Below are 13414 nucleotides of genomic sequence, written 5' to 3'. Positions count from 1 at the left end.
TGTATAATTTCTCTTGTTTAGATCTTTGAAGAAGGTAGGCCCACAATTTTTTTAAATAAAATATCTACAGCAATGCTCGGACATCAAATAATAATATTTTTTGAAAAAAATCACTTGGGCTTACTTTGTTCGAAGATCTAGCTGTTCATTTGTTGGGCCTCAACGTAAGTAAGGCCTTGCTCCAAAATTCATCTCCCTAGGATGATCCAAAGACTTGATATGGAGTGAATTAAATATTGTGTCATCCGTCTACAGATTAGAGGTCAGGACCATCCAATAGAGATCGATTTGTAAGGCACAACCTGTTTACGTTGAGGCCAAACAAATGAATGGCTTGGATATTCAAACAAAGTAGGCTATGGTGTATTTTTAAAAAGTATGTGGCACCTACTCATGGACGCCAATCATGCAATCCTAGCTTAGATGATTTGCAATAATAGCCGTTGACAGTGAATCGTTGGTCATATAGGTTTCGACTCACTATGTTCAGCAACAAAAAAAAGAAGTTACTCGATGCTACAATTGGATAATTACTTGACTTTTTAGCGATAAGGGATCCAACTCAAATTCTATAAATTAGACAGTATTGATCATATCAAAGTTTGACCTATTGCGCATAGTAGGTGTTAGGCCCGAAATCGGTTAACAGATGTGACAGTGACGTAAGAGCCGAGCTGGAGGACCCGAGGAGCTGAAGTGAAGGGAATAGGGTCCGGATGAACTGTGTTCTGCACAGAAGCAAACGAGGTCAGAATGACCGACCCGGAGTGTACTCCGGACAGGCTCTTCGACACTCAAGTCAGTATGAGCCGGAGTGAAGAGGGAGTTTTAAGAGTGGTGGGTGAGAAGTTATTACCCTGATTTATGAGCTTTGGAAGCCCTTTTATAGGGGAAGTTTGGGGTAGGTGGGGAGTTAATGCTCCAAGGCAGGTGTCCACCAGCTATAGGTTCGGGCTCACCTACTCTTAGGTAATTACCGAACTGCCCTTGCTGACGCGGGATCTGCAGTGGGCCCCCCTCGAGACACGTGCCGGCAGCTGATAGCCTGGTCCGCGGTGGGCCCTCCCCTAGCCACGTGTCGGCAGCTAACAGGCTGCTGCGCTTTTACACCCCATCAGTTGCCCCCAGTTCTCCAAGTTGTTGCGGCGACTTGGGGAAGTGTGGTAGAGTACATCTCTGACTGATGGTGGTCGAGGGGTCTGCGAGGCAATCCAGAATTTATGAGCAGTCCGGAGACAAGAGCAGTCCGGAGTTTTGCCAGTCCGGATATTCGGAGCAGTCCGGATTCTGGAGCAGTCCGGTTTTTGGGGGCAGTCTGGATGTTGGAGCAGTCCGGAGTTTTGTCAGTCCGGATTTTGAAGCAGTCCGGATTCTGGAGCAGTCCGGCTTTTGGGGGCAGTCCTGAGTTTTGCTAGTCCGGATTTTGAAGCAGTCCGGAGTTTTGCCAGTCCGGGTTTTCGGAGCAGTCCGGATTTTGAAGCAGTTCGGATTCTGGAGCAGTCTGGCTTTTGGAGCAGTCCGGAGTTTTGCCAGTCCAGATTTTCGGAGCAGTCCGGATTTTGAAGCAGTCCGGAGTTTTGCCAGTCCGGATTTTCGGAGAAGTCCGGATTTTGAAGCAGTCCGGATTCTGGAGCAGTCGGGCTTTTGGGGGCAGTTCGGATTTTGGAGCAGTCCGGAGTTTTGCCAGTCCGGATTTTCCCAGTACGGCCTGGGCCGGACTGTGTTTTCGACGTCTTTAAGGAGACGCGTTTGTAGACACCCTCATTTTGCTACACTTTAACCAACAATAACCTAATATATTGATCCGTGGAATTTCATTGGTAAAGTATGCATCCTCAAATTTTCTGAAAACCGAAATGATAGAGAGATGTACCTGGTGAGATGATTAGATCCGAAAAATTGAAAAATACCCTGATTGGTGAATTTAGTGTGTTAAATCCATGTGAGAGCCCCTCTATCATGGATTTATATGTTTTAGGTCATTAATATCTCGATCTGACTTTACGGATCATCAATCGGGACAAAATAAGCTAGGGTCACTTCACAGCCCGGGACCTGATTCCATTCCGAGACCCGATTTTCGTAAATCGTTAGATCAAGGGCAGATCTTAACCCGGGTGTCTTTCCTTACTAAGAATTTGTGATCATTTAGTCAAAATAGGATCGATTAAGGTTAATCTCAAATTCAGATTAAACATTGTGTTACTTAATTGAGCAAAAACCCAGTGAAAAATCACGGATCAATGTGGGTGAACGAGAGCCGTCGAAATAATTTAACCAAATTATCAACAACAGTGCTTTCAGTACTTAATTGTTGTCAAAATTCATATTTCAAAGGTTAGGATCATTCATCAAAAATTGATTAAGTTGGTTGGATCAATCGAATCGTCAATTTGATCAACGGTTGGAAAAACGATTCGTTGTTAAAAACCGACGGCTCGCATTGGTCAAAAATTCTGAAAATAATATTTCTATGGCAACATTGGGCTTAAATGAAAGAGGAAAAATCTACGATTTTAATGGTGAAAGAATTATCGAAATCGGACTTCAAAATCTCCTGAAAACCGCATTTTTCGATTTTTACATTCAAAATATTTGAAAAATCTTTTACAAGATTCAAGGAGATTTGGAGGCATCATCTCGTCCATTCTTTCGATCGAAATTGATCTCAACCACCCAATCTTATTCCATATCATTGCAAAGATTTCAGGATATTTGGAGACCCGATCTCGCCCGTTCTTTCGATCGCATGGAGATTGCAGTTAATCGCAACCATCAAAATCGTTGCCATTCTCTACAAAGGCAACCAAATTGGACATTTCCCTTCCCTTGAAATTTGCTTCCAAAATGTACAAAGATTCCAAGGACAAATGGCATTATCTTGGATCTTGAATTGTTCCTAAATCTTTAGTACTTGATCTTGGCCGCATAAGTGCCTGCCATTTTTAACATAGCCATGGCTTAAATGGAAGATGCCAAAGAAGAGGGAGAATATTCTAGAAAAATCCGATCTTGACCATTCTTTCCCCTTCCTTTTTCCATCACTCAATCTCCACCTACACCTCTAGGCCCTAAAGATGGCAACCTGGCTCATCCCTCACCTATAAATACTCATGCTCTCTTCTTTCAAAAAAGAAGAAAAAAAAGAAGAGGAATAAGACTCAAAGAAAACTACTAGAGAAATCCTCCATATCCCCGCCTTCATATCTTGTCCTATTCAGAGGATACCCAAAATCTCAATCACAGGTAGGTGCACTATTCTCAGATTTTTCCAGGATTATTTGGTATTTTTTTATGTTTTTGCATGATTTTTAGCATTTAATTGAATTTAATTCAATATTATATGTGTGTGCTCAGAATCATGATCTACATGAGTGTTTCAATTCCGATTTGTCTCGAAATTTAATGCGCTGATCTATTCAAATAGAATAAAATAACCATCGGATCGGATCGGACATTGGATCAAAGGATTTCGAAAATTTGAGTGAAGAATGGAATTTTATTTAAAATAATGGCTGAGAAATTACAAAATTTGAAAAAATAGCTATCTCAAGATGATTTGTATTGTGGAATTTCAAAATTTTCTTGTGTTTATCACATCAAAACAAGGTTAAAGGACATTTTTCGGAGTCGTAATTTTCTCAAAAATCGTGTTTTAAAAATAGAAAACTCTTCAAAAACATCTTTTTGACGAAGAAAAATAAACTATATACTAAACAGATTCCAAAATTAATGAAATTTCGTGAAAAAATAATATGATACTGATACATTCTACCATGAATTTTTAAAGATTTTTGGATTCTGTTTGATATATCATTTAATGCTTTCTTAGAAAACTATCAGATTTTGTGAGAATTTTTACTGGTATCAGATCACCATTAAAATTAACGAAATTTTTACAGTAGTCTTAGATTTCATATTTCCTGCTGCTGTAAAATTTTTAATTGATTTGGATCTTGTTTCCTATTGGTTGTAGTGTAAGTTCATAATCTGGTCTTAAAATTGAAAAATCCGAAACTGGTAGTGAATAGTCTTTAAAATTCATGTAAATCTCACAGCATGCTATGTTTGCTTATATTTTTCTACTGTAGAAATATCAATGAATTTAGATTTCTATTTCTAGTAGTTTCTGTGTTATTTTTGCAATCTGGTCTTATTATTGTTAAATCAAAATTAAATATGAGCTTAATGTAAAAATCTGCAAAACTCTTTTAAAAAGCTACATCCCATCATGTCTTATTTCTGCTGAAGTTTCAATTCATTTTGAATTCGTTTGTAACAATTTCACTTGTAAAATCACTCATGTGGTTTAAAATTGATAAAATACTTTAAAAAACTGAAATTAATTAAAAATCACCATAAAGCTTCTAAAGGACCTTAAAATTCTGTCATACGTTCACTCCTCAATCCATTGAAATAGAAATTTTAGGATCTTTAGATTTTCTTGAAAAAATGGCCAGTGCATCCATAATCGTATCCCTATTGCCCTCGATCTTTGACAATTTGAATATTTAAGCTATAGCATGTTGTTGGCTCCGAGGTTACTATCCACGGAAATCCTGAGATATGCCACGCAATAAGATGCTATAACCTAAGTATTAAATTGCACAAGGAAAGAGCGCACGATTCCCTTCCTTAAATGCCATTCGAGGCCGAAATTGGTGAACCCTAGAACCATTGGTATTCCTTAAATGTCCAGAAACCGAAAATCCTTGAAATTTGAAATTAATTACCCTCAAGAACTTGAGTCGATGTGTCTCGTATCTTTCGGAACCATTGGATTATGGTTTCCGTCGTAAGAACCATTAGAGCCCAATTTAGAAACACTGGTGTCAGGTCGTGTCTTAGGTTTTAGGGAGTCTTAGGTTTTAGGAGTCCAGCCTCATCACGTACATTTGCTATGGATAGCGACCGTGCCCTAGGTCTAGTTACACTAGTCACCCAATCTTTCCCTAGGACAAACCTAGTAAACTAGGATGTAGGCTAATCTGCATTAGTCTAAGGAACAACTTGCATTTAGATAAGAATCATATAGCATCTTAGATGAAATCCTAGGATAATAAAATCCTCAACTTGAATTAAATAACTCCTCTTAAAACTGTTGAAACAGTCAAACCCGTCTAGGTCGGTGTCTTAGTTGAGTTAGGCATAAGTAGCTTAGCTTAGGTGCACCGAACTACGTCGACTCTGATCCCAGTGAGGCTTGGGTACGTAGGCAGCTTGGATGTCTGATGGCATACCAACCGCGAGTCAGCTTCACAACAAATTGTGGGGTTTTGTATATTAATTTTCTTGTAAATTCTTAATTAAATCACTTAGGACTTTCCATGAAATTAGAATTTTAGGAGAACTTTCACTTAGATTGAATCTAGATAAATTAAGAAATCAAGATACACATTTAGGATTCACATTGAAATTAGATTTTAGGATGCATGTCACATAGTTCGCACATTAATTAAGAGTTGAATGAGCCATTTAAAATAAATTTAAAAGAGTTAGCTTTTGGAATTGAAGACCGATTATCGGGCAGGAATGGTGTATGTGGTGGATAACTCCCCATACCTTCCATTCTTGTAACCAGGTAGCGAGTCTAGATTTCTGGTTAATTATGGGTCCTAGATCCCACATCTAGGTGGCGACTCTATCACTCTCTTTTGTGTGGAATTCGGATTGCCTTAGTGATCCCAAGTTCACATAAAAGATGAATTAAAATCAATACTAAAAAGCACACGCCAATCGCGTGGGTACGAGAGACCAAGAGAGAGCGTGGCGGCTCGCACCCCACCTCTCTCGCGAGATCGGGTCCCACAGCGTTATATCCAGTCCGGCTTGGGCCGGACTGTTTTTTCGACGCCTTTAAGGAGACGCGTCATATCCAGTCCGGCTTGGGCCGGACTGCTTTTTGTCGTTTAGCTATCCAGTTCGGCTTGGGCCGGACTGCTTTTTGTCGTTTTGCGAGACGCGTCATATCCAGTCCGGCTTGGGCCGGAATGCTTTTTTGTCGTTTAGCTATCCAGTCCGGCTTGGGCCGGACTGCTTTTTGTCGTTTTGCGAGACGCGTCATATCCAGTCCGGCTTGGGCCGGACTGTTTTTTGTCGTTTAGCTATCCAGTCCGGCTTGGGCCGGACTGCTTTTTGTCGTTTTGTGAGACGCGTCATACCCAGTCCGGCTTGGGCCGGACTGTTTTTTGTCGTTTAGCTATCCAGTCCGGCCCAAGCCGGACTGCTTTTTGTCGTTTTGCGAGACGCGTCATATCTAGTCCGGCTTGGGCCGGACTGTTTTTTGTCGTTTTGCGAGACGCGTCATATCCAATCCGGCTTGACGGATGCCCTTAATTCCTTGGAGATACGCGCGTCTTCACTTGCACCTTCGCCTTGATGCGTGTGTCCATCATTTATGACAAGACACGTGGCACCAGTAAGACGCCCTTGAAGTGTGTGCCCTTCATTAAATGCACACCGCCTCAGGTAAAACTTATAAAAGGAGGTTTTTACCTTCTCATTTTTTACTTTTACTTCCCCTTCTCCTCCTCATCTTTTCTCTGCCAGTTCGGCGAAGGGCAGTTCGGCTCGTGTAGTTTTGCAGTTGTAAACGGCCACGGATTCGGAAGCTTCCAGTTCGGTACCTTGAGTAGACCAGTAATTTTCTTCAGCGCTTCATTCGTTTCTTTTCCTGCTTTCATGTCTAGTAGCTCTAGTTCTGAGTCCGGTTCGGGGGAGTCGTCTTCTAGTAGTTCAGGGTCTAGAGCGTCGATTAGAACCGAGGACAGGCCTACCTGGTCACCAGCCCCGAAAATGGCAAGTCCCGATGTCAGTGTGGATGTCATATGGAGTGATGAGGAGGTGGAGGACGAAGTGATTTTGGACTTGAACGCCACTCCGCTTCGGACAGATAGTTACGTCCCACTGGAGGGGAGTGTTGGTAGTGACCTCGGCGAGGCGTCCACAACGTTAGTCCCTGGCCAGGCCGTTGAGGTCGTGGCGAGGGCCCGGATGGATGCCAATCCCAAATACAACATACAGGCTCTCAACGAGGAGAATCACCTGGATGAGTCCATGTTGGTGGTGATTAGGGATAAATACTGTATTCCATCCAGGTTTGGGCTGAGGGAGGCGACGGAGGGAGATAGGGCTTGTAACGAGAGTTCTGATGTTTGCATATATGATGAGTCGTTGAGAGCCTGACTCAGATTTCCTATGCACCCATTCTTCGCCTCGGTGCTTCAATACTACGGGCTGGCTCCGGCTCAAGTAGCGCCTAACTCATGGAGGCTACTGATAGGGTTCGTATACCTCGTTCAGGGCCGGCTCCAGAGGAACTTGACATTGTCGTTGTTCCGTGTGTGTGCGCAACTGAAGAGGCACAAGGGCGGGGGTTGGATTTACATTAGCCAGCACCCAGAGGTGAAAATGATCACTGGCATTCCCTCCTCGATCCTTCAGAGATGCAACAACAGTCTTTAGTTGATAAAATGAGGAAGGGGGCCTTTGGGGCGGTCCGTCAGGGCCAAAAAAGAAAGGCCGTAGAAATGGCGAGTCCGGCGCCCTCCCAGGCCACGGCACCGCCTGCCAAGGCCAAGACAGTGGTCAAGTTGGTGGGCGCCTATAGCCGTGGCCTGGAATCTTCCAAGTCAGGAGGGACATCAGCCGGAGTCCGTCCTCCCGCGGCGAGGACTGGAGACAATGTTTTTCGGCCCAACTGGGCTGTCCAGAGGAACGACACCGGTCTGGGTGAGACCCGGGTGGCTAAGGAGCTTCTTAGCAAAGTCCTCCTTAGCAGTGACAAGCAGCAGGTTCTCCACGAACCTCCTGCCGCAGCTGAAGAGGCTATTTTCTTGTCAACTTACCAGGTGAAGTGGCTTTCAAGTTTTTTTTTTTTTTAATCCTTCACTCTTCTGTGCTTAATGCTGGTCGATCTGCTTGCAAATTTTATTGTACTTTAACGATCTCAATCAGAAGAGTCAGAAGTTCGCTGAGGCGATAATGAAATCAGAGGAGGGGAACGACAAGTTGATCCGAGAGGTGAAAGAGGTCCAGGAGACCACTGAAAAATCGGCTGAGGAAAACGAGCGGCTGAAAGAAGAAAACAAGTGGATCAAAGAAGACTTCGCCACTCAGCTGACTGCGTAGAAGGAGGAAGCAGTGGAAGCCCTCAACGCCCAGAGGGACAGAGCCCGAGAGAGGCAAGAAGTGGCCGTTCAGAGAAAGGAGGATGAACTTATCGCCCTATCTAGCGAGGGGTACAAAATTGGGTTCTATGACTGCCTTGAGCAGGTCAAGGAATCCGATCCGGGTGTTGATTTGTCCAAGGTGATTCTACCTGACCCACCGATAATTACCGATGATGAGCCGGCCACAGCGGACGCACCCTTGGCCCCGGGGCAGATGCAGCGCCGGATGGCGGCGATGAGGCGTCTTGAGCTCTTCTCCCCTTTTGGTGACTTTTGACTTCTTTTTGTAATGGCCCTTTAGAGGCCCAACTTTTTGTAACAGCCCGTTGAGGCGTTGTTTTTGTAATGGTCCTCTGAGGCCCTCATATATGAATGGAAAGCAAATTTTTACTGTCTACTTCTTCTCCGCTTGTCCGTCCCTAGTTTATACTGCTTGGCCGTATACTGTGTAGCGATTGCTCTAGGCGGTCGTCATGGGCTTAGGTTGACCCTAATGTGCTTGGTTTCTCAGGATACTGGGTCTTTGCCTCCGGGCGGGTTTCCGGACCAGGAGTGGGCCCCCAGTCTTTGCGGAGACGAGCCGTGGCGAACCAAGCGTCGAGTACCCTAGTTTTAGTGAACTGAGTCTCCAAGGAGCTTTGGTTTCTGCATCCGGGCTGGTTCCGGACCAAGAGTGGGGTCCCGGTCTTTGCGGAGACGATTCGTGGCGAACCAAGCGTCGAGTACCCTAGTTTTAGTGAACTGGGTTTCCAAGGAGCTTTGGTTTCTGCATCCGGGCTGGTTCCGGACCAGGACTGGGCTCCCGGTCTTTGCGGAGATGAGCCGTGGTGAACCAAGCGTCGAGTACCCTAGTTTTAGTGAACTGGGTTTCCAAGGAGCTTTGGTTTCTGCATCCGGGCTGGTTCCGGACCAGGAGTGGGCTCCCGGTCTTTGCGGAGACGAGCCGTGGCGAACCAAGCGTCGAGTACCCTAGTTTTAGTGAACTGGGTTTCCAAGGAGCTTTGGTTTCTGCATCCGGGCTGGTTCCGGACCAGGAGTGGGCTCCCGGTCTTTGCGGAGATGAGCCGTGGCGAACCAAGCGTCGAGTACCCTATTTTTAGTGAACTGGGCTTCCAAGGAGCTTTGGTTTCTGCATCCGGACTGGTTCCGGACCAGGAGTGGGCTCCCGGTCTTTGCGGAGACGAGCCGTGGCGAACCAAGCGTCGAGTACCCTAGTTTTAGTGAACTGGGTTTCCAAGGAGTTTGGTTTCTGCATCCGGGCTGGTTCCGGACCAGGAGTGGGCTCCTGGTCTTTGCGGAGACGAGCCATGGCGAACCAAGCGTTGAGTACCCTAGTTTTAGTGAATTGGGTTTCCAAGGAGCTTTGGTTTCTGCATCCGGGCTGGTTCCGGACCAGGAGTGGGCTCCCGATCTTTGCGGAGACGAGCCGTGGCGAACCAGCGTCGAGTACCCTAGTTTTAGTGAACTGGGTTTCCAAGGAGCTTTGGTTTCTGCATCCGGGCTGGTTCCGGACCAGGAGTGGGCTCCCGGTCTTTGCGGAGACGAGCCGTGGCGAACCAAGCGTCGAGTACCCTAGTTTTAGTGAACTGGGTTTCCGAATGGACGAATACGAAGAGATTTGTAAAAGAGCTTCTTTCATTCATATTCAGTATATATTTACAAAGTCATTTTTGCCCCGGTTAGCTCGCTACTGATAGTATTTGCGAAGGTTCTTTGAGTTCCAGGCGTGGGGTAGCGGCTGTTCCTCGAGTGTTTCCAGCCTATAACTTCCCGGACGAACCACCTCTTTTACTTAGTATGGGCCCTCCCAGGTTGGGGATAGTTTTCCGACCTTCTTGGGTTGAGAGATGGCAGCTTTCCTTAAGACCAGATCTCCAACTCGAAACTCTCTGGGGCGAATCTTGGAGTCATGATAGCGAGATACTTTCTGCTTGTAGGCGGCGACTCTTATTCGGGATTCTTCTCTGGCTTCCTCTAATAAGTCGAGATTCGCACGGAGCCCGTCACCGTTGAGCTGTTCGTTGAAGCTGGTGATCCGGGCAGACGGGGTGCCTACATTGACAGGTATTACCGCCTCTGTTCCAAACGACAGGTTGAACGGTGACTCACCCGTTGGTGTGCGTGGGGTGGTGCGATACGCCCATAGGACATGATAGAGCTCGTCTGCCCATCGGCCAGTGTTTTCGTCTAGTCTTTTCTTTATACCCTGCAATAGGATTCGGTTTGTGACTTCTGTCTGCCCGTTGGTCTGTGGGTGCGCTACTGAGGTGAACCTCTGCTCAATTTTCAGGTTGGAGCAGAATTTCTGAAAGTTTCGGCAGTCGAATTGTTTGCCATTGTCTGTCATCAAGGCGCGAGGGATCCCGAATCTGCAGACCACTGATTTCCAAAAGAAGTTCTGCACATTCTGCTCGGTGATCTGGGCTAGAGGTTCAGCCTCTACCCATTTGGTAAAATAATCAATGGCCACTACTACGAAGGTGCGCCTTCCGGAGGCCGGTGGGAAGGGGCCCAAGATATCCATCCCCCAAATCGCGAAGGGTAGCGGGCTGATGATTGGAGCCATAGATACAGCGGGCTGATGAATGGTGGGGGAGAACTTTTGGCATTTCTCACACCTCTTGACTAGGGTCAGTGCGTCTTGTCTTAATGTCGGCCAGTACAGACCCCTCAGCAGAACTTTGATCGCCAGGGCCTTGCCCCCTAGATGCTCTCCGCAAATACCTTCATGTGTCTCTTGCAGGGCGTACGTGGCGTCGCTGGGCCGGAGACATTTTAATTAGGGGAGGGTGTAGGATCTTTTGAACAAGTTCTCGCCATCGAGTGAAAAACGGGCTGCTCTTTGGATCACCTTGCGCGCTTCTCTCTTGGCCTCGGGTAGTCTCCCACTACGTAGGTATTCGACGATCTCGTCCATCCAGCAGGACTCGTGTTCCACCTGCATTATCTCAGCAGCCTTTCTTTCGATACTGGATGCCTGTAGGAACTCCATGCGTATATTTCCGAGAGTCGTGTACCCGGATGCGGCCAGCTTAGACAGTATATCTCCCTTTGTGTTGTCTGTTCTGGGGATTCTGACGACCTCAAAACTTTTGAACTTGGAAGATAGCTGTCGGACCAGGGAGAGGTATTTAATCATACGCTCGTCGAGAGCTTCGTATATCCCTTGGATCTGGTTGGCGACCAACTGGGAGTCACAGTAGGCTTTCAATCTCTGGGCGCCAATCTGGACTGCAAGATTCATTCCGGCGAGGAGTGCTTCATACTCGGCCTCATTGTTAGATGCGCGAAATTCGAACCTTAAGGCGTAGTCTAGGGCGAAACTGTCCGGCCCGGTTAAGACCAGACCGGCTCCGCAGCCAACCTTGTTCGAAGATCCGTCCACGTGCACCTCCCAGAGTGGTTCGGCGGTTGAAGGACCCTGTTCAGCTGGTGGTACGGGGATGATTCCTGTTCCGGCTCCATCTTCTGCTGGCCCCCCAGCTGCGGTTGCACTTTTCGGTGCTGGGGCTTGGGCGACTTCTGGTTCGGTGATCTGCTGGGGGATGGAGCATTCAGCTACGAAATCTGCCAATACTTGAACCTTGATTGCGGGCCTGGGCATGTACCGGATGTCAAATTCACTCAGTTCCACGGCCCATTTAACGAGTCGTCCAGAGGTGTCCGGCTTATGCAGAACTTGCCTAAGCGGCTGGTCAGTTAGGACCTTTATCGTGTGAGCTTGAAAATACGGTCTCAACTTCCTGGCTGCCGTCACCAGCGCGTAAGCCAATTTCTCGACCCGCTGGTACCTGATTTCAGCGTCGTGCAGGACTTTACTAACGTAGTAGACCGGCTTTTGTTGGCTGTGCTCTTCACGAACTAGGACTGCTGCCAGAGCCAGGGGGCTTATAGATAGGTACAAAAGTAGCTCCTCACCGGGCTCCGGTTTTGTCAATAGCGGTGGAGAGGACAGATATTGTTTTAACTCCTCGAAGGCGACCTGGCATTCCTCTGTCCAGGGCGCGGTCTTGAGTCCTTTGACTGCGCTGAAGAAGGGGAGACACCTCTCTGCAGATTTTGAGACGAAGCGCCCTAGCGCGGCTATCATCCCTGTCAGTCGCTGCACATCTCTGATGGTTTTCGGCGGAGTGAGCTCCACCACGGCCTTGATTTTTTCTGGATTGGCCTCTATCCCTCTCTGGCTAACCATAAACCCTAGGAACTTTCCTGAGCTGACGCCGAAGGTGCATTTGGTGGGATTGAGCTTCATCTTATGATTTCTCAGGACTTGAAAAGTTTCCTTCAAGTCGGAGACATGATCTTGCATGCTTCGGCTTTTGACCAGCATGTCATCGACATAGACTTCCATGTTGCGGCCGATCTGATTCCGGAAGAGCTTGTTTATGAGCCTCTGATACGTGGCTCCGGCATTTTTCAGGCCGAAGGGCATGACGCGGTAGCAGTAGGTCCCTTGGTCTGTTACAAAGGAGGTCTTCGGGATATCTGACTCATACATTCTGATCTGATTATATCCGGAGAAGGCGTCCATGAAGCTCAGTAACTCGTGACCTGCAGTGGCGTCGATGAGTTGATCGATCTTTGGAAGCGGGTAGCTGTCCTTGGGACAAGCTTTATTCAGATCAGTGAAGTCGACGCATGTTCTCCAATTCCCATTTGCCTTTTTTACCAGGACTACGTTTGCCAACCAGTCCGGGTACTGGATTTCCCAAATGAAGTCAGCCCTCAGGAGCCTCTCCACTTCTTCTCTGATCACCTGCCGCCTTTCGAGGGCGAAGTGTCTCCTTTCTGCTTTACCGGCCTGCAGGTTGGGTCAACACCTAGCCGGTGCGTGCTGACCTCCGGGCTAATACCGGGCATGTCTGCGGGAGCCCATGCGAAGACATCTGCGTTGTTCTGAAGAAACTGGGTGAGGCTGCGCCGGGTGTCGTCGTCTAGAGAGGAGCCAATCTGAACCACCTTCTCATCATCGTTTTCGCACAGGGGAATGGGCATAAGGTCTTCGGCGGGCTGAGTTCCTTGAGCTTCATCCCTCAGGTCCAGTAGCTCGATTGGGAACGACTCCGTTGCATTTTTGCCCTTGAGTGCCATTGCATAGCACTCCCTAGATTGTGGCGTAATAAATTTCATCTTCTGGTGATAAACAAACGCAACGGCGCGGATCAGGTTTTGCCCAGGCCGTCCTAAAATAGCGTTATAGACCGAAGTGGCCCTCACTACTAGGAAGTTGACCATGGCGAAAG

General features: G+C 46.9%; 1 protein-coding gene across 1 annotated transcript; it reads right to left on the bottom strand.

Annotated features, from left to right (window-relative positions):
• Window positions 1-9963: 9963 nt before the first annotated feature.
• On the bottom strand, window positions 9964-12261 carry LOC143881978 (uncharacterized). Its single transcript, XM_077385347.1, has 2 exons — window positions 11023-12261; window positions 9964-10446 (listed from the first exon to the last, which is right to left on the bottom strand). Exons 1-2 carry the CDS (start codon window positions 12259-12261, stop codon window positions 9964-9966), a joined length of 1722 nt encoding a protein of 573 aa, XP_077241462.1.
• Window positions 12262-13414: the final 1153 nt, after the last annotated feature.

This window comes from Tasmannia lanceolata, unplaced genomic scaffold (genome assembly GCF_043159265.1).
Source record: "Tasmannia lanceolata isolate RefF3 unplaced genomic scaffold, GAP_Taslan_0.1 ptg000002l, whole genome shotgun sequence".
NCBI classification, from domain to species: domain Eukaryota; kingdom Viridiplantae; phylum Streptophyta; class Magnoliopsida; order Canellales; family Winteraceae; genus Tasmannia; species Tasmannia lanceolata.
This window is presented reverse-complemented; position numbering and strand designations above follow the sequence as displayed.